This window comes from Perognathus longimembris, chromosome 17 (genome assembly GCF_023159225.1).
Source record: "Perognathus longimembris pacificus isolate PPM17 chromosome 17, ASM2315922v1, whole genome shotgun sequence".
Taxonomy (NCBI): domain Eukaryota; kingdom Metazoa; phylum Chordata; class Mammalia; order Rodentia; family Heteromyidae; genus Perognathus; species Perognathus longimembris.
Genome location: NC_063177.1, coordinates 54110582 through 54135683, shown reverse-complemented (window position 1 = coordinate 54135683; position 25102 = coordinate 54110582). Strand labels below are relative to the sequence as shown.

The following is a 25102-nucleotide window of genomic DNA, read 5'->3' as shown; positions in this document are numbered from 1 at the left end:
GGGCACGCGACCCGGGAGGCGGGGCGTCCCTGGCGCTGCGCGCTGGCGTCATTGCGTAGGCCGGTGGGGCCTTGGGGTCGGGAGGTGACGTGCGCTGCTCGTCAAGGGGCGGTGGGCGGGCCCAGGACAGCGGGGGGCCCGCCTCTTAAAGCCGTGCGGTCCGCGCCGGGTCCCGGCGACGCGGTCTCCGCACGCGGCTCCTTTAAGCGTCGCTGTGACACGTGTGTGGGGCGCTGGGGACCCGGATGGTGAGCGTGCGGGCCCGGACCCGAGCGGACGCCGACACCTTGCGGTCCTGCGGCGGGCGGCTCAGGGGCCAGGTGAGCTGAGGGCCGGGCGCAGCGGCCTCCGCGGGGCCCGGGGCGCGCGGGGAACGCGTGGTCCGCAGCCTCCGAGGAGGGAGGGCCCGGTACCGCTCCAAACGCCCGGGGGCCGGGGGGGGGGTCCCCAAGAAGGGGCCTGGGGTCGCGCCGTCCGCGCGCGGGGGTTCGGGTGACCCCAGGGGTGGCGCTGTCAGCAGGGGTCTCGGGTCCCCGAGAAGGGGCGCAGCCCGGAGCCCGGGCCGGGGTGGGGGGGAGAGGGGTCGGCCCGGGCCCCCTCTGGACAGGCCTTGCCCCCGCCAGACCCCCGGCCATCCGCTCCGCGGGGTCCCGGGCTCCCGTGCGGCGCCGGCGGCGGGGCCGGGGCGCCGGGCTCGGTGGCGCCGCGGGAAAGGCTACCTAGCGCCCGGTGGCGATCGGGAAAGGCCCAGCCGCGCTCCGGCCGGGGACGTGGGTTCACATGCCCCCCTGCGGCCGTCGGGCTGTGTGGCGAGTGCGAGTCCGCGGGGGTGCTGCGTGCCTTAGCACCCACCCTAAAAGTAGAGACGGGCAGCGGAGAGGGGAGGGCCCGGCACCCGCCCAGCTCAGCCCGGAGTGCCCGCCCAGGTGCTGGGCCGAGGTCCGGCCGCTCCTGCCTCGGACTCCTCGTCCGCAGCACGTGCTTGGCTGTCGGTGTGAGTCAGTTTATCTTGGGAGACTGGCTTTAAAGGGAGGAGACAGCCAGCGTGGGTTCCAGTGGCGTTGGTTTGAAAGGTAGCTTTGCTCGAGTACTTGGAGAGTTAGAGATGCACGTTGCTAAAGCTTTAAATTGCCCCTGAACAGATGCCAGATCTCCTCAGAAATCCTCAGAGCATCCCTCCTGGGCCGTCCCAGATGTTTGTGTTAATAAGCGTGCAGGGCAGAGAGCATTTTTTCCCCCTTGGTCCCCACAGATCAGAGATCAATTTTAGGTTAGTGCTTAAGACTTCAGGTGCAGCTGTGAAGAGGGAGGCTGGTCTTTTTCTGCCACCACTTCAAAAACTATGTCTGTTCAGAATCTCTGACGGCACTAGGATGGGTTAAATGGCTTATCCCAAATGGCATTGGGTAAGGTCCCCTCAGGTTCCTAGCAGTAAACGCTGAACATGAAAAGAGGACCTGTGTTGGTGTAGCTCTCACGTGTCCACCATGAGGTATGAGCAATCTAAAAAGAAAAATGACATTGTGGGGACTTTTTTCCATTATAGAAAACTATATTCTTTGCATTGTATCTCCCACTCCCACCCCTCCCTTTTCTTTTTTTTTTTTGCCATCCTGGGGCTTGAACTCAGGGCCTGAGCACTGTCCCTGAGCCTCTTTGTGCTCAAGGCTAGCATTCTGCCACTTGAGCCACAGTACCACTTCCAGCCTTTCCTGGGTAGTTTATTGGAGATAAGGGTCTCAGGGGCTTTCCTACCTGGGCTGGCTTCAAACCACAACCCCCAGATCTCAGCCTCCTTAGAGTAGCTAGGATTACAGGCGTGAGCCACGGGCACCAGCTGCATTTGGCTTTTATTCCATTGGACTTTGTGTGTGTGTGTGTGTGTGTGCTTGCCTGTGTGTGCAGTGATAGGCTTTCATTTGTATACTAAGTGAAAGGTCAAAGACCTGCTTGGTGGTAGCTTGGGGCTGGAGAGGGTCTTGCTGTGTAGCCCAGGCTTGCCTTGGATTTGTAATCCTCCTGTCTCTGGAGTGCTGGAATTACAGGCATACCCAACCACACCTGGCTCCCTTTAACCTCACTGCCGAAGGTTTCCTAGTAGAAGGTCACCTTCCCACATGCAATCCACAGGAAGAGCCTGAGACAAGTGAAGAGTTGACTTGCGTGATGTCTTCCTGATTATCCCGTAGGTGCTGACACCAATTCTGGATACTATACTTGGCGGTGTTGGTGATTGATTAGGCCAAGGTCAAGCAGACAGATCACCTGCCCTGCCAGAACTGTCCCTTCAGATTCTGACTCCCTGCTGGCTTGGGAAACAGCAGTCAGGATCACACACCCAGGTGAGCTGCCGAGGTCTCTTCCCACTTGAGACAGCAGTGATGATTGTTGGCGAGATGTCATAGTTAAGATTTAACAAGAGGCTGGGTGATAGGTTTCCTCATGCTAGAGAGCTGGCATTAGAGTTGTAAGATAAATTTATTGCACGTATGTTCTTTATAGATGTACTTACAGAGAATATAATTGACTCATGTATGAAATTAGATGGTCTGTAATGACGTATTTGAGTGACTTAGTAAGAGCTGAGTGGAGAGTTTCTCCTTCCACTAGAGTGGAAGTGGTTTGTTTTCTTTTTTTTAATAAGTGGTTGTACAGAGAGGTTGCAGCCCTCTAAGTCAGGTATCTTGATCAGTGTCATCTGGAGTGGAGTTCCTTTTTTTTTTTTCTTTCCTTGCTAGTCCTGGGGCGTGGACTCAGGGCCTGAGCACTGTCCCTGGCTTCTTTTTGCTCAAGGCTAGCACTCTACCACTTGAGCCACAGCGCCACTTCCGGCTTTTTCTGTGTATGTGGTGCTGAGGAATCGAACCCAGGGCTGCGTGCATGCTAAGCACTCCCAACCTGGAGTGGAGTTTTGATGAGCTGATTCTTGAGGGAAGTCTGGGTATTCCTGAGTTGTCCCATATGCTGTGAACAGGCAGCTGAGGGAGGTAGTTTCTAATTGTGACTCAGATAATGTGAGCTTTGACTAGGATGCTGCAAGGCAGAGGGTGATTCGTGCAGGTGGCATTGGGGGGTGGGAGTACCCCCTGTCGTCTAGCTTCTGTGCACTTAGCCAGCCATCTCACTAGTCCCTGCACTGCTTTCCACTGTCTTTGTCCCTGTTTTACAAATCACCTTCTACCCAGATCTGTAGCCGAAGGTGGTTAGAAACCCCCGAGTCTGCCACCTCAATGAGCCAATAGAACTTAAAAATGTACGGCAGCTACATTAGAAAAACAAATGAGTAAAAGTAATTTTCATAGTGTATTTTATTTAGCCCAATTATATGTCAAATATTATGATTTAAGCATGTAACCAATCCAAAAATTATTGAGGTTTTCCTCTTTTGTTTGGCAATACTGAGATTTGCGCATGCTGGGTGGCTGCCATGCGCTTGACAGATAGGATTTTGTGGTTTTGCCTGGTGCTAGCCTTGGAGCACACCCTCCTTCCTGTGGCACCATCAGGCCGATAGAGAGTGACACCGTGCCTGGATTATTTGTCGGAAGAGGGGGGGCCTGTTCCCTCACTTTTTGCTTGGCTGGCCTCGAACTGCAGTCCTCCTAGTGAGGGCCTCACGTAGGTGGTATTCCAGGCTGTGCCGCCATGCCCCACTCTTCGTTGCATGGCTGTGAGCGGGTGAATTCGCCGTTCTCTGTGGGCAGCTGTCGAGACGCACGCTGCCCTTGCGGAGGAGGGGGCTCCGGGGCCCACGTTCAGGTTCCGCTTGGTGCGGTACTTCTTGAGCCTGGATCTGTTCTGTGCACTTTTCCTGTTGGTGGGGTGTCTGGCCTCTCTGAGAGGGACATGTGGACTACACAGGGCCTGAGCGCCTCCCTCTCCACATGTCCCTGTCAGGGGGACAGCTGGCTCAGGGTCGCTGTGTTGGTGGCCGCCATCCACGGTGGCCAAGCTTGTTCCCGGGACTTAGTGCTGTCCTGCTGTCTCTGCAGGGATGCGCCATGCCGATCGTCGATAAGCTGAAGGAGGCCCTGAAGCCCGGCCGCAAGGACTCCACCGAGGATGGGGACCTGGGCAGGCTGCTGGCTGCCTCTGCCAAGAAAGTCCTTTTACAGAGGATCGAGTTTGAGCCGGCCCGCAAGAGCTTCTCCTACCAGCTGGAGTCCTTGAAGAGCAAATACGTGCTGCTGAACCCCAGGGCAGAAGGAGCTGCCCGGCACAGGAGTGGAGATGAGCTGCAGGCCAGGAAACAGGGTATAAGCGGGGAGAGCGCTTGAGGAAGGGCCTTGCTGGGTGTTGAGTGGGTGGGTGGACCGCGGCGGTGGCAGCAATGGCAGAATGACAGGGCCTTGATGTCTCACGGGTGGCCTGTTTGTACATGTCATGACACGGGTGGCAGCGGCGGCGTCTGTGTACTGGCTGTCCCTTGGGACTGCCCCACCTCGAGTCCCGAGGCTTAACACGATCACGAGAGGCTTGGGAACGGATACAGTTGGCTGTACGTGGGGTGCAGTGGGGTGCAGTACTGAGCAGTGCTGGGATCCACCTCTTCCTCTCCTCCACAGGGTGTGTGTGGTGGGGGGCTGTGTGTCTAGAATTCAACACCCAAGCAGTCTGGAATGACTGACAAGACACAATTTATTCTGGGCCTTTCTAGTGACCTCCGGGCCATGGGCACCCCAGCTCCCGCCCAGTGCTGTGTTCTGAGTAGATATCCGGCGAGGTGCGTCTGTGTGCGTTTGGACTGACTCTGCTTTCTTCGCTCTTCTCTTCCTCAGGCAGCGAGCGTGCATCAGGAGGTGGAGGGGATGGAGTTCCTGCTCCCCAAAAAGTGCTCTTCCCCACAGAGCAGCTGTCCCTCCGGTGGGAGCGCATCTTCCGTGTGGGTGCAGGGCTGCACAACCTGGGAAACACCTGCTTCCTCAACTCCACAATCCAGTGCTTGACCTACACACCGCCTCTGGCCAACTACCTGCTCTCCAAAGAGCATGCGCGGAGCTGTGAGTGGGGCTTGCGGGGCGGGGGGGGCACCATAAGTTGGAGCAAGTGAACCAGACTGTCTCCTCACAGATACACACTGTGCCACTGTGCTGGACACTGTGATTCTGCCTGGATCGTGTTCGGTTGGAGTTGATGACTGAACCCTGGCGCAGATTGGGGCTGCATGGGACCACCAGGGTCATGTGCACCACACTTTCCTAAAAGAGAGGGTTTCTAAAGATAGCTCCATAGTATACACTTCCAGCTCTTTTGTTTATCAGTTAGGCCAGTGTTGGACACACATTATAAAACATGGCCCAAAGTAGAAATTACAAAAGATGAAGCCAGAACCTGAAGAAAAGTGGGCACTGGCTGCTCGTGCCTGTAATCTTTGCCATTCAAGAGAATCCCAGTTCAAAGCCAGCCTAGGCAGACAAGCCCAAAAGACTCGTGGCCCGTTAATCAGCAAAAAGCTAGAAGTGGAGGTGTGGCTCAGGTGGGAGAGTATTAGCCTTGATCAAAGAAGCTAAGGGACAGCACTCAGGCCTTGTGCTCAAGCCCAGGACTGGCACAAATAAACCTGAAGCAGAGTAGTAATAGAAGCACATTTCCTTCCCCCAATAAGGGCATCTGCTGAAACCACAGCAAGCAGCAAAGCAGCATCGGGGTGACAGGGCTGGAAGCCAAGGCTTTGGCGCACTCAAGTCCGGTAGCTGCCTGCCACTTTACTTTGTGGGTTGCAGAGGGACAGGCAATGAAACTACCATGCTAGCCAAGCGCTGGTGGCCTGTGCCTGTAATCATGAGCATGTAATCATGTGCTGAGATGTGAGGTTTGAAGCCAGCCAGGTAGGAATGTCTGTGAGAGTCATATCTCCAGTTAACCATCCAAGAGCTAGAAGTGCAGCTGTAGCTCAAAGTCATAGAATGCTAGCTTTGAGCAGAAAAGCTTAGGGACAGTGTCCAGGTCCTGAGTCCAAGCCCCATGACTAACAAATAAACCAGCAAAAGCCACAATGCTTTGAGAACACTACTCCTGCATAGAAAACCAAAAGAATATGAAGACAAGTTGGAAAATAAGTGAATGGAATGGTGAAATACAATGTTTCAACATGCAGTTGTAAAAGGACCTTGCTGTCTTTAGAGAAGCAACTGCAAACACTAAAGTATCTAGACCTAGATTTCCCAGGAGGTGTACAGCAAACAGAAGGGATGAAGTCCCTGCCTGCATGGGTAAGGAGGTGGAGGCCAGGGTGTGGCGCTCCAGCTGCTCACAGAGGGAAGAGGAGAATGTCCATCCCATTCTAAACTTCACATTGAAAATCAAAGGACAAACCGGCAAGAACACGTTGCAGAGCGAAGATGTGCTCCCCCAGCTGGAGGCCTCCGGTATAGTCACGGAAGTCAGGGTGCCGTCCTGGCAGCTCCAGGGCGGATGTGCTGACACCAGCACAGCACACCAGGGCCGTGTGGAAGCGCAGCGCAGCTCCCCGGGTTTTCACGGCGATGGCGGCTGTTGTAGCAAAGCACTAAAATAAAAACTTGATCTTACATATGGAAGGCACTGACTTAAGGTCCTCGTTTTATGTTTTTAAAAAAAGATGAAAAACCTGTCTTCCAAAGTAAACTTAACTCATTTACAAGTACTTCTCTGACCTTGGAATGAACAGCTTCTTAGGACTCCAAGTATTAGTCTTAAAAGAAGAAAAGTTGGTAAATTCCGCTGCGTTAAGGTTTTGGTCTTCAAAACCCATCCGAAACACGGAAAAGACTAAATACAGGCTGGTAGACAAGGCCCGGGGCGCAGAGGCCAAGCATTGGGATTGAGGGTGGTGCCTGTGGAAGAACTAGATAAGAGGAAGAAATCCAGGCCGGCAGGTGCACTCGATGACCTGCGGTGCTCTGGCTTCGAGCCGCCGGAGGAAATCAGGAAAACCACACCTGGCTACTGTCGGACACCTGTGAGTTGTCACTCACCTGAAGGGTAAACACTCCAGGTCAGAAGGGAGGAAGCCCAGATTCTTTCTTGCCACTAGCTGGAAGCGTTCATCGTCATGGAACCCAGCGCCTAGCTATTGCGTAGGTGAGATCTGGCATTGTACAAAATGGTCTTCTCAGCAGGCGCCGGCAAGCAGCCCCGGAGGCTGTAGGCCAGACTTGGGTTAAGTGCAGTGCTAGGACAGCAGTAGTCAGCAGCGCAGGCCTGCCTTTCAGCCTCCAGGGCTCCTCACTGGGCCGTCACCTGACGGGAAGCAAACCCAGGAAGCAGCAGTAATTCCTTCTCTAGGGAAGCTCTACAACTCAGCTTTTGTTTTGGTTTTGTTTTGGTTTTGAGACAGGGTCTTGCTAACAAGATCTTGCTCAGGCTGGCACCAGGGTACCGTCTCTGAGCTTTTGTGATCGAGGCTCTTTTTTTTTTGGCCAGTCCTAGGCCTTGGACTCAGGGCCTGAGCACTGTCCCTGGCTTCCTTCTTGCTCAAGGCTAGCACTCTGCCACCTGAGCCACAGCGCCACTTCTGGCCGTTTTCCATATATGTGGTGCTGGGGAATCGAACTGAGAGCTTCATGTGTAGGAGGCAAGTACTTTTGCCACTAGGCCATACTTCCAGCCTGATCGAGGCTCTTTTGCTGTAGCACTTTGAGCCACAGCTCCATTTCTGGCCTTTTGGTAGTTACTTGGAGATAAGGGTCTCATGGATTTTGCTTCCCAGGCTGGCTTTGAACCATGATCCTCAGATCTCAGCCTGTGGAATAGTTTACATAGATGACAGTTGTGAGCTGTTGGTGTCTAGCCCAACCTGGATTTTTAAGAATGTGAGTTGCCCAAGTACCCAGTACTTAACAGCATAGTACAGTTAATATGCAAGCTTACAAACAGCCACGAGGCCAGTTTCTGACTGTGAATCCCCACCGTGTAGTAATATAGTGCACGCATGCTGGGGAATAGTAATTTCCTGTTCAGGGCAGAGGTTGCCATGACTGGAGGAACGTGGAGAATGGATTGTAGGGGTACAGGGGTCTAGAGACACCTGAAAGTGTAGAGCAGGGCCAGTGTCATAGTCTTTGTCCTTACACCACGTCACAGTTTAAAGCCCAGTGTACACCAGGCGGCTCGAGTGTTGCGCCAGAGCTCCCGGCCGGCCGGCACGCAGCAGAGGCGACAGGCCGCAGCGGCCGCGGGCTGGGGCTGTGGATCAAGCTCCTCGCGCCCGTGGCAGAGGCGCGTGGTGGTGACACATTTGCACAAAGCCAGAGTGTTTGCCGTTGAGGTCTTCAGGGTGTCCCTGGCCCCGGGTGGGCAGCAGAGGCTCCTGACTGAGTGTAGCTGAGCAGGGATTCCCGTGTTGGAGAGCCAAGGCTGAAGGATGTCAGCAAGCCCTGCAGTCTTGCAGCCCGTTGCTTGTGTGCTAGAGCTTTGGAATGGAGATGATTTTCCTGGGCCTCCTGTTCAAAGCCAGACTCGGCCTTCGCGTTAGCAACCAACACAAAGGTAGCACGCGCCGCGTGTGGAGGAGCCTGCTGCGGGAGTCCTGACCGTGGTGTGGGCCCCTCCGAGCCGCGGCCCTGCCAGCCGGGAGCACGGCATCGCGCTCGCTCGCCCTCCTCACCCAGCTGCGTCTTCTGTGCCGCAGGTCACCAGGGAAGCTTCTGTATGCTCTGTGTCATGCAGAACCACATCGTCCAGGCCTTCGCCAACAGTGGCAACGCCATCAAGCCCGTCTCCTTCATCCGAGACCTGAAAAGTAAGCACGGGCTTGCTGCTCTGGGGTCAGCACAGCGGAGCTGGGAGAAGGGAGAGCGGGACACGGATGAAGGCGTGGCACTCATAGGCACAGGCGCAAGTGTCGACCAGGAGGTAGTCTGGTGGATGGAATGCGTTGGGGCGGGGGGCTCTGCTTTGCCGAACAGCAGGTATGTTTTGGCCAAGGGGTGTGGTTCAAGTTAGGAGAGCTGGGAGGAGCACGCCGCGTCCTCTGAGCTCCAGAGGAGCTCCTGCTGTGTGCTGGGGACATCCAGTGTCCCTGTCACTTGGCAGGAAAGGTTGGTGCCTATGGTTTTCAAACCTGCGTAAGTTGTAGCACTAGCGCGTGGTTACGGGCTAGCTCTGGGAGATGAAGCAGTGGGCTTTGCATTCTTTCTGCTTGGTTTTGCTTTTGAGTCGAGGGTCTCGCTATGTTGCCTGGGCTGAGCTCAAGTTCCTGGGCTGTAAGGCTCCTGCTTCCCAAGTAGCTATGGTTCCAGGTGTGGGTCGCTTACCTGGCTCAGCCCTTAGGCTTAGAGAGCAGCCACGGTGGATGGGCCAGGTTGTAGGTAATGATGTCACCACCACCGCCCACCCCCATTTCCTTAGCTGACACTACTTCCTTGTCCCCCTGCCAGTGACTGGGAGTGAGGGGCGGGCGGGCACTTGAAGAGACGGCCCCACCTTTCCTAACCCTCTCTCCTTCCTTTAGAGATTGCCCGGCATTTTCGCTTTGGGAACCAAGAGGACGCACACGAGTTTCTGCGGTACACCATCGACGCCATGCAGAAGGCCTGCTTGAATGGCTATGCCAAGTATGTGTCCTGCCGCTCTCGCCCCTCCTTGGAGGGTTTCCAGAAGAGGAGTAGCCCCCAGAAAGGTGTCTCCTAGCTGAGGCAGCTCGGTAGGATCGGCATAAGAGGCAGAGGTGGAGGGGCTCTGTCCTGGCAGTCAGGGAGGAGAAGGGTTTTACCAGATGTCTTTGGGAAGGTCAGCTACTGCCTTAGACTCCCTTGTTTGTCAAAAGTCACTGATGCTTTGGTTTTGATTTGGTTTGATGATTTAAGACAGGGTCCTGCTATGTAGCTCGGGATGGCCTTGAACTCTCAATCTTGCCTCAGCCACCCAAGTAGTGGGATTGCAGGCATGTACCACTGTGCCCAGCTTGACTACCTTTTTTTTTTTTTTTCTGGTCGGTTGTGGGGCTTAAACTCAGGGCCCGGGCACTGTCTCTGAGAGTTTTCGCTCACGGCTAGCACTCTACCACTTTGAGCCAGAGTGTCACTTCCGGTTTTCTGGTGGTTAACTGTAGATGCCTGGGCTGGCTTCAAACCTCGACCCTCAGATCTCAGCCTCCTGAGTGGCTACGATGACAGACGTGAGCCACTGGCCCCCAGCTCTTGACTGCTTATTTTGATACGGGGGCGGGGGGGGCGGCAGTGGTAGGAGCTGTAACGTAATTGTCCGGTTTTGAAGATATTAGCCCGGTGCTGCTTCTCCACATGTGAAGGGTGGAAGTACTCTTGAACTTGGTGCGTCCCCACCTTGTACCGGTGCTCGTCCTGGGTTCCTGGTGCAGAAGAGGCCAGGCCAGGAGGGCTCCCCGGCTATCACCAAGGCTTGGAAGCGGGCCGCGCCCTCTGTCCTCAGTGCTTTGGGGACACCTCGCTGCCCTAGAGAACAGTGTAGAGTGGCTGGTTGAATTTCACCGTGAGCCACTAAAACAAGCAAAGCGCCGGAACTTAAAAGCTGCGGAAAGAAAATGCTTTGCCGGTCCTTGGCTGCTGGCTCCCTGTGCCCACGGTCGGGATGTGTGCGTCCTCACGCGTGGGGCCCGGTGCCGGCCTCCAGCGGACCGAGGGGACTGGCCCGGCCACTGCGCCACACACTGGGGATTTAGTGCACAAAGGTGCAGCCCTGGTCTCAGGAGCTCACGAGGTGACAGAGAAGACCGAGACACTGGGCAAGGTTGACCGTCTCGTAGGGGAAGCACCATCGCGGACACCCCTAGTGGGTGGGGGTCACCCTGGCCTTCTAAGGAGCCTATGGCTAAAGCTGGGGTCGGCTCGGTCCAGGCTGGGCGGAGTGGGAGCCTATAGCCCACAGTACCGGTGGGAGATGTGGTGATGGACTTAGTCTCAGGCCAGATGGCCAGAGTTGGCCTTCAGGGAAAGAAGATTCCAGGTGTGTGGGCCAGGCCTTTGGGTAGAGCCGGGTGGGTAGAAGGGAAAGGATGCTGGCTTGTGAGAGATGATGCATCCCCTCCCTCCTCTCTAGGGCAAGGCTGTAGGGAGAAGCACTGAGCGTGTCAGTGTCACTGGTGCAGTTGGTGGTGGTGCCGTCCTTGGAGCGTGTTGGTTTCTGTGGAGTGGTCTCATTGTTGCCCCGGGGTCTGTCCATCAGTGTACGAGTGTGTGATTCTCCCCAGATGCCACATTGTCACCTCACCAATGGCATTTAGAGGTTGAGCCTGGTACCCGCTCCTTGGAGATGGAGTCAGGGAGAGAACGGTTTTTCTGCCTCGGGGCCCACCCCCTGCTGTGGCTTCTGGATTGTGCCCTTGTGAATACCGGTGCCGCAGTGGCGCAGAAGCCAGCCTTGGATAGGTGCCACCCTGCCCCTGTGAGACACCCTAAGGTGCCCGTTGCCAGGCAGCAGAGCTTCCTGTGGGACATCACTCTCTCAGGTTGGATTTTCTGCTTGTTCTGTTTTTGTGTCACTCCTGGGGTTTGAACTCTGGGCCTCGTAGTCTCACTGGGCTTCTTTTGCTCACAGCTACTTCTCCACCACTTGAGCCGCATCTCTAGTTTGCATGTTGCTGGTTAATTGGTGGTAAGAGCCTCTTAGATTTGTCTGCCAGGCTGACGTCAAACGTAAGTCCTCAGACCTCAGCACCCTGAGTAGCTAAGAGACACTGGTGTCCAGTTTCTTCTAGTTCATGCATTTTACTGTTGTGGGAGTTCCAGTCACAGCTTTTTCTCTGAGCTGCTTTCTCTCAGACCGCTGTCATGACTAAATTTTTATTTCCTGGTGGCTTCCTACCTTAAATGCTCCATGTTGAATTTTGCCTGGCCTCTGTCTTAGGCAGCTTTATGTAGTCTCCGTCTCTTTTTTGTTGTTGTTATTGGTTGTGGGGCTCGGACTCAGGGCCTGGGCACTGTCCCTGAGCCTCTTTGTGTTCAAGGCCAGCGCTCTATCTACCACTTGAGCCACAGCGCCACTTCTGACTTTTGAGTGGCTAATTGGAGATAGGAGTCTCACTGGGACTTTTCTGCCCCGGCCATCTTTGAACCACAATCCTCAGATCTCAGCCTCTTGAGTAGCTAGGATTACAAGTGTAAACCACTGGTGCCCAGCTTGTATTCTCCACCTGAAGTCCATCTGAAGACTGAAGTCTTCAGTTTTCTTCCCAGAGTTCACGTAACTCTTACTTTTAGCATAGTTTTCTATTGTTTATTTTATTGTATTCTATTTTACTGGGGTTTAAGCTCAGGCTTACTTAGGCAGGTTTTGTACCATTTCAGCAGCCCTCAGATATCTCCATTTTTTTCTTTTTTTAAATTTAATTTCATTGTCAATGTGATGTACAGAGGGGTTACAGTTACATATGTAAGATAGTACATTTCTTGTCAAATGTTGTTACCCCACTCCCTTGTTTTTCTCCCATTTTACCTCCCCCTCCCCCATTTTTCAGATCTGATTGATCCCTAGACTTCGCCTGGGGCTGTGCTTGCACCTTGTTCTTCTTATGTAAACCATGCCTCCAGTAGAGCTGGGATTGTAGGTATGGCTTCCTGGTTAAGATGGAGAGCTTGCTAACTTTTTTTGCTGGGACTAGCCTCCAACTGTCATCCTCCCTCCCAACCTGATTCCCAAGTGGCTGGGATTGCAGGCATGAGCCACCCCTCCTGGCCCCAGGCTGGTTTTCTTCTTCCTGTTGTTGTGAGTGTGGTTTTCATGTGTGCCAATGGTGGAGGATAGCTGATCCAGTGTGGACTTTGTGCCGCCGTGTTCTCTGCCCTGGCGTGTTGCCTGGGGTACTTTGAATCAGTGATGTGCTTTTTTTCTATATAAGAAACAAAATGTCAATCCATGGCATTTTTTTCTGTCACCTTTCTGTGGGTTTGGGCTGCCTTTCTGACAGGCAGGACTGGTAGTTCAAATGTTTTTTCTGGGTGACAGAAGGAGCAGCAGCTCTGATATTTCCTTTGGCTTTTTTTTTAGGACCCTAAGTGTTCCTTCCCCCTTAGCTCTCCCCTCCCCGCGGCACGGACGCTTGCTCCCCTCCCCTCGGATCCTGTGCCTCCGGGAGCTGGCCGGTACCTGAGGACGCCAGGCACTCACAGCAGGTGGCCCTGGCTGGCGCTCCCTGCCCCGGGCCAGCGGGCGTTTGGGGGTACTGCTTCCGCCTGGCTCCTGGGAAGGCAGGCAGAGGCTTGAGTGCCGGCCTCTGCGGCCGCTCCGCTTCCCGCCGTGCCGCTCCCGAGCCGGCCGCCGGGCTGCTTCGGGAGTTAGCAACCCCGTCTCTGGCTGAGCTGCGGCCACCGTGGGTGCTGACCATTGGCTTTTCATTTCCTAGCGTGGCAAAAGTAAGCATTGGTCCCCCGTGTCTCCTAAACTCCCCGGGGAGCCTTGTGTTGACTGCAGGCCTGGCGTTGCCCAGGTGGTGTGGGCAGCATGGGGGCGCTGGGAGCTGCGCCCCACAACACCTGGCCGGATGTGGCACTGGTGAGGGTCAGAGGGCTAGGGTTGTCCAGAGCACGCCGGATGTACGCCACGTGCGGGGGCATGGGCACTGGGCCCTGGGGCACGGGGGTGGGCCGGCCTCAGTTGTTGCCCCAGGTTAGTAATAAGCAGAGTGAGGTGGGAGAGGTGGTTTGAATCCCACTCTCAAGTGGGCTTCCGGTCCCTGTCCCACTCAGATCTCGGGCTTGACTGCTCCTCTGTGGAATGGCCCACCAAGGAGCAGATCTGAGCCTACAGGCTGAAGGTTCCATGAGCCCCACCCTGCTCCAGGCCCTTCCATGGCAGCTGAGAGCATTCACGGGGGGGGGGGGGGGGCAGCGCTGTCCTGGGCCTGTCTTCTGGAGCCTGTGGCCAGGTTGCCTCCTAAGTAGGCCTGCTGTGTGGCTTCGGCAGTGGACCGTAGGGCAGGAGGCTCGGAAGGAGGGACTCTGAGAGGCTCTGGACACGGTTGGGCCTGCCCATGAGGTCCAGGAGGATGGGGCTCGGGGGACAGGGCCACAGCCGGCCGGTGACTGGAGAACTGGGTCTGGGCGTGAGTCCTGCTCCGTGTGTCATGCCGTTCTCTTAAAGGTCGCACCCTGCTTTCAGGTTGGATCGGCAAACTCAGGCTACCACTCTGGTGCATCAGATCTTCGGAGGCTATCTCAGGTCCCGAGGTGAGCGGGAACACTTTGTTCACCCTGCCCTGGAGGGCCAAGACCTTCCTAAAGACCCTCAGTGCTCCCGGGCGTGGCCTGGAGATCAGGCCTTGGCTTCCTACCTGCCCGTCTCCCCGGATGGTAGCAAAGTCCTTGTGAGGAACCTGGAAGCGCAGTTGTTGGCTGGGGGGGTGGGGTGGGGGGAGGGGTGGGTCTTCCTGGCACGCTCTCCCAGCTGCCCTCTGCAGGCCTGCCGTGCCAGGGCAGCCAGTCAGCGGCAGGCAAGGCCTGTGGGGGAGCCTGGCACCTCCCTGGTAGCTTTCCCACCCTGCGTCAACCCGGAGAGACAGTCGTCTTTGTCGGGAGCTGGGTTGAGTTCTAGACCTCCAGTTGTCCTGGGAACGTGGCTTAGCAGTAGAGATGCTCGCCTTGCATGCACAAAGCCCTGGGTTCGATTCCTCAGCACCACGTACACAGAAAAAGCCGGAAGTGGTGCTGTGGCTCAAGTGGTAGAGGGCTAGCCTTGAGCAAAAGAAGCTCAGGGTCAGTGCTCAGGACCTGGGTTCAAGCCCCACAGCTGGCAAGGAGAGAGAGAGAGAGAGAGAGAGGTGTCAGACCCGCAGTTGTGGGTGTTGAGACCCAGGTGTCCTCTTCCTTCTGTTGCAGTGAAGTGCTCCGTGTGCAAGAGCGTCTCGGACACCTACGACCCCTACTTGGACATAGCGCTGGAGATCCGGGTACACGTGGGGGTCTGCCTTTGTGGCCATCTGGAGCGGGGCCAGGGGCTTTTATCAAAACGGGTGCAGACAGGAAGGGCTTAGAGTTCTGCTCTTTTCAGAGGGCTACAGTAGAAACCTCATTTTACATCCCCCCAGGTCACACTTTGAGTTTGTGTCCCGAGGCAGACTAGTGCCAGCCCCGTCGGGCAGAGCGGGAGGAGCGGCGAGTGACCGGAGTGCCCTCCCACGGGCCCGTGGCTCTCACCGCAGCGGCCTCTTTCCCGGCTTGCTTTTTGAGAGCTCATCCTTGACCTGGCTGGAGCCCCTGAGCTTTGAGCAGACCCAGCTGTGGTCTGCGCACGACCGACCTCACGAGGCCGCCGAGCCACCCCGAGCCATGGGGCGCCGACTGGCCCCCGGCCCCTTGGCCCTGCCTGTTCAGAGTCTGCCGAGGTGGCAGATAGGGAGCCCGTTTTTATGCAAGTCAAGGTTTGTGACTTGCTGCCTCAGCCTGAAAGAGACCTTAAATTTGGCATTCATCAAGTCAGCCTTTTTCTTCTGCGGTTCATCCTGTTTGGTTTTTTGTCCTTCTCAGCAAGCTGCAAATATTGTGCGCGCTCTAGAACTTTTTGTGAAACCAGATGTCCTGAGCGGAGAGAACGCCTATATGTGCGCTAAGTAAGTCTTACTTTGTTAACGACGAAAAAAGGAATATGCATAATGCCTTGTGTCTGGCAGCTCATCCCTGTATTCCTAAACTGCCTGGGATGCTTGTAGCTTGAGGCCACAAGACCCCTTCCCAATCCACAGCTTGCCGTGCACTGCCCAGTGTCATCTCAGCTACTGTGCGAGGCCTGAAATGGGGTCACCGCCCCAGCCAGCCCAGGCAGAAGGCGAGTCCAGGTCAAAACCAAGGGCAGCCGGGCTCACGCCTGTCATCCTAGCTACCAAGGAGGCTGAGATCTGAGGATTGCAGTTCAAAGCCGCCCTGGGCAGGAAAGTCCATGAGCCTCTTATTGCCAATTAACCCCCAGGAAGCTAGAAGTGGTGCTTTGGCTCCAAATGGTAGAGTGCTAGCCTTGAGCAAAAAAGCTCGGGGACAGCGCCCAGACCTTGAGTTCAAGCCCCACAACCACCACCACCACCACCACCAATAACAAAGAAGCCCAGGAGGGGCTGGGGGTGGGGGGCTCAGGTAGCAGAGAACCTGCTTCACGAGTCCACACCTCAGTGCCGGTGGAGGAAAGCCAGGTTCCGGCGGCTCACCACTGCAATCCTTGCCGCTCAGGAGGCTGAGGATCTAGACAGGAAATTCCAAGAGACGTGTCTCCAGTTAATCAGCAAAAAGCCAGAGTGGAGGTGGGCTTAAGTGGGAAAGCACCAGCCGCTAACAGAAAAGCCAAGTGAGAGCCTGGGACTTGAGTTCAAGCCCCAACACTAGCTTGGAAAAAGAAAAAAAGCACACCTTGTGTGTCTGTGCCTGTGCTCTGCACAGGCGGTGGCAGCCGCGAGCCCCCGGCACACACGGTTGCCGTGGAGGCTCCTGGGGCGGCCATTGCTGGGGTGTCCACAGTCCAGGTCGGAGGACTGAGCCCCAGGGCCGCCACGCAGAGCCACCTACTGCCCTGGCCGTGGGCGAGAGCTCACCTCCCCTTCCATGGTGAAGCTCCTGCTGGTGCAGGCAGAGCTGCCCCCTGCCCCGTGCTGGCGCTTGGCTCGCCAGACCCTGTGCGGCTGGGACTGCCCAGGAAGATGACCTTGGTCCTTCTCAGACTTCTTGTTCTGTTTCCTTGGTCTCTCTGTAATTCACCTCCCTGGGGTCTGGAAGGTACTCACATTGGTCTCCCTTTCTTCCCGCTCCTCTCCTTGTCCTTTGCCTTGGCTTGCATCCATTTCCTGCTGCCCGCCTGCCTGATTGCCGGGCCCCACCTGCTTCGGTTTCTTCTTTGTGTGTTGGTCCCAAGACACTCTTTTTGCACTTCTTACCTGGTCTCCTGGAGGGCTGAGTGTTCTTGCTGGAGGCCCCCACCTATTCTTACCTTCCTGCCCTGCGCCAGCTTGTGGGTCCCCCGGCTCGGGTAGAGAAGGTACCGACCTCATTTCCAGGTTCCGTTAGCACAAAGCCATTCCTGTCATCGAAGCAACACGAGCAGTGTTCTTTTGAGTGTGCCCTGAACCTTTGTATTCACTTGTTCATAGATGCAAAAAGAAGGTTCCGGCCAGCAAGCGCTTCAGCATCCACAGGACATCCAACGTGCTCACCCTTTCCCTCAAGCGCTTTGCCAACTTCAGTGGGGGCAAGATCACCAAGGTGAGTGCTCGCAGGGTCCAGCCTGCTCCGTGGTCCCCGGTGGGTCACAGCTGGCTAGGTGGCCTTGTGCGAGGACAGGTTCCTCGCTCTACCCCAGGGCCAGCACGTAGCCTCGGAATCTGAACGGCTCTCAGCACAACCCAGCAGGAGGAGAACCACTGCCCTGGATCCCCCCCGCAACCTGTGTCCGCCCTTAGAACGTTTCCGAATAGAAGATCCAGAGTTCCGGAAGAATAGGTGTGATGTACGCTGTACTTTTTGTCTCCGACCTTCCACGTCCCAGGTCTAAAACAAGTGCAGTTGTGTGCTATGGCCTTTTGTGGAGTAGGGAGTGAAAATGTCCTTTTTTGCATGGTAGGATTTTGCTAGGAATGTGTGTTTCCTAAGCCCGCAGGTTGGTTTTCAGTTAGGGCCTGTTTATGTGGTTTGGGGCAAGCATGCGTCTGAGCCTCAGTGTCAGCAGGACTGCAGACTTTCTCAGAGCCGTCATGAAGCCATGTTTCATCTTAAATCTCCAAACATAATCCTCTGAGTAGCTGCTTGCACGTGAGCTTTCTCCTCCATTGTGGGGGTGCTGGAGCTCACTTGAGATCTGTGGTTGTGCTTACTTTTCAACGTCGGTCTCGAGGATTTTTAGGGTACCTAGTAAGGTTGGGTTGAGGCTCATGAGTCCTTAGGGCTTTTGAGATTTTGTCAGAAACAAAAACATAGCCACGTATAGAGAGGTGTATGCTTCTAATCTCAGCACTGAGGTTGCTAAGGCCAGAGGATGGTGAGTTCAAGGCCAGCCTAGGCTACATCGTGAGACTTGGTCTTTCCTTTCCCAACCCACCCTCCAAAAGAAGCGATTAGATAATATAGGTATGTCTCACAACAACAGAAATCCAGACAAACTGCATGCTTTATGATGGCAGAGAGTCCATGCTGACAGGCCAGAGCAGGGCATGCTTGAGCCGGGGCAGTGGCGGGCACATTTGTGCGCTGTGGGCTTCTGTCTCGATTGGAATTCAGGCTGTCACCGGGGTGTATGCCCGAGCACTGGGTCTTGTTCTAGATTATACACGTGTTTAAGGATCTTATATGTTTACGTGAGCAAAGACATACTGCCCTGTCTGAAAAGTAGAGCACGAAGGATGGGCATGTGGCTCAAGCGAGAGCCCCCACCAACCAAGTGCAAGGCCCTGGCTTCAACCCAAGCACGATCAGGAAAAAAGTTCCTTGACAGTTAGCTGAAAGTGTTTCTCTGGAGGAAAGGGAAAGGAAGTTGAGGAGCGCCTCCTGCAAGAATGAGTTAGGAATGGACCCCAAATGGCCCTGTGGGTTGAGAGCACAGCTCTTGGTGGCTCATAGCTCCCCATCGCTTACAGCTCCCATGGCCTCGCTGGGAGGACTCGCCATTCGCCTGCTCCACTTCTGTCTGCGACCTGGGCCTCCTGAGGCAGCCTTGTCACACAGCCAGCTGCTCCCCCATTGCTGAAGCCCGGTCAAAGTGGACCCCTCAGATGGATATGGAAGTAAAAGCAAACCTCTCCTAAATAACCGCTCACCTCTCTGGGTCTTTTCCGACAGGATGTGGGCTACCCGGAGTTCCTGAACATCCGGCCATATATGTCCCAGAATAGCGGGGACCCCGTGATGTATGGGCTGTACGCTGTCCTGGTCCACTCAGGCTACAGCTGCCATGCCGGGCACTACTACTGCTACGTGAAGGTGAGTGCCGTCGCCATGCACGGGCGTTCCGCGTGCCCCGTCCTCCGCCTTCTCAGGCTCGCTGGCAGCGTCAGAGCCAGAGCCGGCCTTTGCCCGCTTCTTCTGGGAAATGGTGATTTTTAGCGTGTGCCTTCGGGTCTCACGGCTTCCACGAGTAGAAGAAAAGGCACCTTTAGAAGGCAGTTCCACCAGAATCCGCAGAGCTCCTGGGGACCTAAGGAAGCAGCGGCCTCCACTGCCTTCCTCCTCCTGGAGAAGTCTCACTGGAGGCTGCATGTGGGTGGGAAATAAAGTGGTACCTCGACTTGCCTAAGTCTTCTTTAGAAGTGACAGCAGGGGGCTGGGAAGGTGGCTTCGTGGTGAGAGTGCTCGCCTAGCATGCACGAAGCCCTGGGTTCAATTCCTCAGTACTACATACACAGAAAAAGCTGGAAGTGGGGCTGTGGCTCAAGTGGTAGATCACTAGCCTTGAACACAGAGAGGCTCAGGAACAGAGCCCAGGCCCTGAGTCCAAGCCCAGGACCGGCAAAAAACAAGACAAAACAAAAAAGAAGTGACAGCAGGAAGGACTGAGCAATGTGGAGCACTGACAGAGAGAATTACTAATTAGCACTTGGATATATGTGTAGCAAGACTAAAGCACATACTGCTTTCTCCTTTTTTTTTTTTTTTGGCCAGTCCTGGGCCTTGGACTCAGGGCCTGAGCACTGTCCCTGGCTTCTTCTTGCTCAAGGCTAGCACTCTGCCACTTGAGCCACAGCGCCACCTCTGGCCATTTTCTGTATATGTGGTGCTGGGGAATCGAACCCAGGGCCTCATGTATATGAGGCAAGCACTCTTGCCACTAGGCCATATCCCCAGCCCTGCTTTCTCCTTTTAAAGAAGACTGAGCTGAGTGTGGTGACTACTAGCCACTCAGGAGGCAGAGTTGCAAAGTCCCTGAGTTCAAACCCCAGTGTCACACCCCCCCCCCCAACAAGAAAAGAGGGAGGGAAAGTGAGGACTAGTCAGGTGTAGTAGTACACGGGTTTGAGGCCAGCTTGGGCTTCAGCGTTTGCCCTTGTCTCAAAAAAAACAAAACAAGGCAAAGCAGCAAGGAAGGAAGGAGACCATGAGGATTGTGGGCTGTCTGTCGATTGTCCTTTCCTGCAACCTCCCCCCTCCCCCGTGTTGCTCAGGCAAGCAACGGACAGTGGTACCAGATGAACGACTCCTTGGTCCATTCCAGCAACGTCAAGGTGGTTCTGAACCAGCAGGCCTACGTGCTCTTCTACCTGCGGTGAGGACCCGGCCCCTCCGGGCAAGCCCCTGCTCTCCGGAGCTGTCTCCCCGAGCCTCTCCTGACCGGAGGAGCACGCGGGCACACGGCGTGTCCCAGGCGCGTGGGAGGAGCACGTCCACTGGGCAAGTGCTCTGTAGTCTCCCTGGCTGTTGGGTAGGAACCGGAGCCCCAGAGAGGGCAAGGCCGGACCGGAGCCCCCCGCCCCCCACTGAGGTGGAGCAGGGTCGTGTTGCCGCATTGGTGGGCTGCGGCACCTCCTTCCCGAGTGAGGCTCCTTTCCTGCCAGCCGCTGACCTAGAGGTTGGAGGACAGGTTGGCAGGAGGGCCTTGCTGGTGCTCACAGCCCCCCGTAGGGGTGATGGAGTCAGTTCACTGGAGCCTGAGGGTCTGATCAGGAGACCGACTGCCCTCGGCTTCCATCCCAGCCTCATGGTGGGAGGAGAGCCCGGCCAGTGTTCAGAGAAGGCCCCTGCGACATTGCGGGTTCCATAGCTGTTTCTCTGCTTCTGCGTGGCTTTCCTAGAAATGGAAGTGTAGCCCTAACTCTAAGTTAATTGACGTCCTCACCTTCCTCTCAGCACCTGTGGGCTTAGTCAGAGACCTCCCCCAACACCTCTCTTTGCTCTGACAGAATCCCAAGCTCTAAGAAGAGTCCTGAAGGTGCCATCTCCAGGGCAGGCCCTGCCCTTCCCAGCCGCCCAAGTGTCATTCCAGATCACACCAAGAAGAGCACTGGCAATGGAGTGGCTTCCTCCCCGCTGACTGCAAAGGTACGGTGGTTGCTGATGGGGAGACGGGGCTGGGCTGGACTTCCTGCCCGAGATCACAGAGCTTGGAGGCTCCTCCTGTGGGAACCTCAGCCTTGGGAGGAGTTGAGGGGTGGTGGCCCTGTGTTGGGACATGCCATTGGAGAACATCGAGAAGGCCTAGAATGCACAGGTACATCAGCTAAGTGGTCCACCTCTGCTGACGAGTGCTGGACAGGCTCCCTGGTGAACTGCGAACCCCAGGCATGTGAGGGTAGCCCCCTACCCCCCCCAGTCCAGCACTGAAAGCATGACGTGCCAGTGTTGTGAGTGTGGTGTTTCACCTGTGATGCTACGTGACAGTATCCTTGTTCTTCGGAGATAGACACGAACATCCCTGGCAGTAAAAGGACATGACATTTGCAAGTTACTCAGATGGCCCCCAAACAGAAATATACGGATGGATGCATGTGTGCATGCCTCATGCATGCACGCGCACACACACACACACACACACACACCTGGGGCACTAAACTTACATGGTAAGACATAAGGAACGTGAGGAATCCTTCAAAGTTATCTTTTTGTGCTTGCATTTTTCTGCGAAACCATTCGCTCGGTGTTGCTCACCCAGCTGATGATTTAGTGCGCTGATCTTTTTGATGACTGTGTGAGTCATCGCTTCTTTCTCTGTGGAGTTGACCCCCATACAGGCGTCAGGGGCTGGCCAGTCTGCAGGGGTGGTAGCCAGTTATGTGAGTGTAAGTCCATCTCTCACTTGAAGACAATGGAGGCTAAAGTTAGAGACATTGGAATGGATGTAGCAGTTATCACACAGGATTTCCTTGTAAAGCTGGAGGTCCTGTAGCCCATGCCGGGTAGCCGGTGGGCTTGCTTGTCCCAGGAGCACCTGGGGCAAAGTGGCCAGGGCCCACAACTCCATTAGGCACTCTGGAAGGCCATTTCGCGTACCATGGAAATTGTCATTACAAAAAACAGCTTTCCAAATATACCACAGTTGCACTGAAGTCTTTAAATGATGAGCCGCTTTGATGTGTATGTAAATGTTTCACAGATGAGCTGGGCAACAGTGGTTCACACCTGTCATCCTAGCTACTCAAGAGGCTGAGATCTGAGGATCATGGTTCAAAGCCAGCCTGGACAAGAAAGTCCATGAGACTATTATCTCTAATTAATCACCAAAAAGCCAGAAGTGGAGCTGAGGCTCAAGTGGCAGAGTGCTAGCCTTGAGCAAAAAAGCTATGAGACAGTGCCCAGGCCCTGAGTTCAAGCCCCAGCATTGGTATTTAAGTTTGGGTTTTTTGGGGGGTTTTTGTTTGTTTGTTTTTTTGCCAGTCCTGGGGCTTGAACTCAGGGCCTGAGCACTGTCCCTGGCTTCTTTTTGCTCAAGGCTAGCACTCTACCACTTGAGCCACAGCACCACTTCTGGTCATTTTCTATATATGTGGTGCTGAGGAATCGAACCCAGGGCTTCATGTATGGAAGGCAAGCACTCTTGCCACTAGGCCATATTCCCAGCCCCCAGCATTGGTATTTAAAAAAAAAAAAAAAATTAAAGCATCTTTTGCTTCATTTGGAAGTCATTAGTGGTAGTCATACATGAAGGGTTATCACTTTGTCTTGATGAATTGACACTTTTGTGAGTATATAATGTGGTTTTTTTAAATCCCTGCTAACATTCCTTATTTTGAGATCTGCTACACATGATATTACATAATACAATTTGTTGTGCTTAATGTGTACATAGAATGTCCAGGTTTTCTTTTATAAGTACCTCTAAGCCATTGGATTCTCTATCAAAAGAACATTCCTAAGAATAGAAACTGGACAGTGTTTGTTTCAACCCCAGACATATCACTGTTACCATGTTGTATGCCACCTAAAAGGCAAAGACAATAAAAGTGCTCTTAGAACTCAAAAAAACAACAACAAGAACGCAACACTGAACAGAACTTTCTGAAAGCATTTGCAGTAAGGACCGTGTAGATCACTGGTCTAGCAAGTGCTTAGCCTGGGTGAGGCGCCAATAAAAGACAAAGGGAATTACAGCGTTCCACTGAAATACACCGCAAGAGAGCGCGGCGTCTTCCGGGTCTCCTGCGTGCTCTAGCGCCGCGCCCCTGGCCGCTGCCGGGGGCTGCGCACGTCTCTTCGCCCGCGTGGCTAGGCCACTGCCCAAGCCCCTGCCCCCGGCCTGACTGCTTCCCCCTCGCTCTCTTTCAGCGAGCAGACTCCGTGCTGATTCGGAAACTGCCGGCCCCTGAGGAGACGGGCGTGCCCGTGTCCAGGAACGGCTCTCTGCCCAGCCTGAAGTCACAAAATGGATGTGTTCCCGCGAAGCCGCCCTTGGGGTCCCCCCCGTCCCGACTCCTCCTCACGCCCACACGCGTGCCCACGCTCCTGGAGGAGCCAGGCAAGAAGGCGAAGAAGCCGGCGCCGCCCCAGCCCTCCTCCCCGTCCCCGCGGATCCCTCAGGGCTCGCCCGCGGCCGGGGACGCCGCGGGCCGGCGGCCGGGCTCCTGGGACGGCGGCAGCGCCACCCTCTCTACCTCACCGAAGCTCCTGGCCAAGGCCGCGGCCAACGGGCACGGGCCCAGAGGAGACGACCCCTCGGACCCAGAGAAGGGGGCCTCCGGCAGCCCCAGCCCCGAGCACTGCACCAGCAGCGGCCCCGCCACGGCCCCCCAGACCCCCGAGCGCGGAGCCGCCCGACTCTGCCATCCTCAGGGAACAGACGGCCCCCCTGCTGCCCACGCCAAAGCGCCGCCGGGCGGCGCAGATGCCAAGGCGGCGAAGCTGAAGTCCCCCGCCCCGGGCAGCGCTGCCACCGAGCCCGCGAGCCTCATGTCTCCTCCCCCAGCCAAAAAGCTGGCCCTGTCTGCCAAGAAGGTGGGTAGGGGGCCTCGTGGCTGGAGTGCCCGGCGCCCCCGGAGGGCTCGTGGTGGCTGGGGGAGGGGGGCCCAGGGTGGCAGCGTGCCTGGATGGCCTCGCTCTGGAGGAGCAGAGGACCACCGGCCTTCCTAGCAGTTTGCAAGGGATGACGGAGCGAGGGACTCGGGGCGAAGGTGGAGATTTGGGGGGGGCAGTGATGGCTCGACGCCGCACTTGGGCTTAGTTAGGGTCTGGGTGGGGGGCAGTCTCACTGGGGCCGCTGAGCCTCGGGCACAGAGCCTGGCGCCGCCGGCTCCCCATGGCAGGGGCAGGCGGGCGTCGGCTCCACCAGGACTGGGGGCTCCTGTGCTCGCGGGGGGGGGGGGGGCGGTGCTAAGACTTTGGTTTAAGTGCCCTCCTTTGCCCTTTTTGCTTCTAACCAATAACACTTCTGATTCTTCTCCTGCCATCCCTCCCCCCCCCCGTGTTTTTCCTTCTGTCCCCTCATCCTTCTTTCTGAGCTCTTTCATTTGTTTATTTTCTTTTACTCATTTATTTTCCCACCTTCACTCACGGAAACCTTTTTTAGACCACCAAGTTTTTATTTATGTCAATAACTGCAGGCCAGCACCCTGCGGAGGGCGACAGGCAATGACCTCCGTTCACCTCCCCCTCCGCCATCCTCCGACCTCACCCACCCCACGAAAACCACTCACCCCGCCGCCGCCTCCACCTGGCCTGCCAGCAAAACCAGGTGAGCTTGGGGTGCAGGCCCGGCGTCCTGAGCGCGGCGGGTTGAGGGCCCGGGGCGTGGCCCCCGCCCCCTCCGGTGAGGCGCCGGCTCCACACGCACGCGGGTGGCCCGGAGTGCCACGGGCCGGCCGGCACGCCGGCACGCCTCTGGGGGTCCACCCCAGCCCCCGCATCGCGTCCTGTCCTCCCTCCCCCCCCCAGCCCTGTAGAGCGTTCCCGAGGCTCTTGCCCGAGTTACGCACCGGCCTCTGCAGTGGGAAGGGTCAGCTCTCCCCAGGGGCCGGTGGGGCCCAGGGCGCTAACGCGTCAGCTCTTGTGATGGGTGTTGACCGGCAAGTGGTCGAGGATCACCGATATTTGCCCGACTGCCTGGGACACAGGAGTCCCCCGGCCGCCTCCGAGGCAAAGGTGTCACGGGGGAGGGGCTTGCGTGCTACACAGCTGCTCCGCGCCTTCCTCACGCAGTCCTTGCGCACCCCTCCCTATCCCTAGCAGAGCAGCTTTGCACATGGTAGATCCATAAGTGGTAAGGTGTTCGTTGATACTTTGAGTCTTTGTGGAACTTCTGAAAACCCCCTTAAGCT

At 56.0% G+C, this 25102-nt stretch overlaps 1 protein-coding gene across 3 annotated transcripts in view; it reads left to right on the top strand.

Annotated features, from left to right (window-relative positions):
- Positions 1-236: 236 nt before the first annotated feature.
- Positions 237-25102, top strand: part of Usp36 (ubiquitin specific peptidase 36) — a 32222-nt gene continuing 7356 nt past the window's right edge. For 2 of the 3 annotated variants that reach the window (XM_048365435.1, XM_048365432.1), the window contains exons 1-15: positions 237-320; positions 2190-2342; positions 3993-4254; positions 4779-5000; positions 8612-8722; positions 9434-9536; positions 14056-14123; positions 14772-14842; positions 15420-15502; positions 17024-17135; positions 18705-18845; positions 20024-20124; positions 20759-20897; positions 23118-23783; positions 24389-24519. In XM_048365435.1, the coding sequence (XP_048221392.1) occupies positions 4002-4254; positions 4779-5000; positions 8612-8722; positions 9434-9536; positions 14056-14123; positions 14772-14842; positions 15420-15502; positions 17024-17135; positions 18705-18845; positions 20024-20124; positions 20759-20897; positions 23118-23783; positions 24389-24519 (2201 nt within the window). In that variant the 5' untranslated portion in view covers positions 237-320; positions 2190-2342; positions 3993-4001. Of the gene's footprint in view, positions 321-2189; positions 2343-3914; positions 4255-4778; positions 5001-8611; positions 8723-9433; positions 9537-14055; positions 14124-14771; positions 14843-15419; positions 15503-17023; positions 17136-18704; positions 18846-20023; positions 20125-20758; positions 20898-23117; positions 23784-24388; positions 24520-25102 lie in introns of all 3 variants that reach the window. The other variant, XM_048365434.1, reaches the window with a different exon arrangement.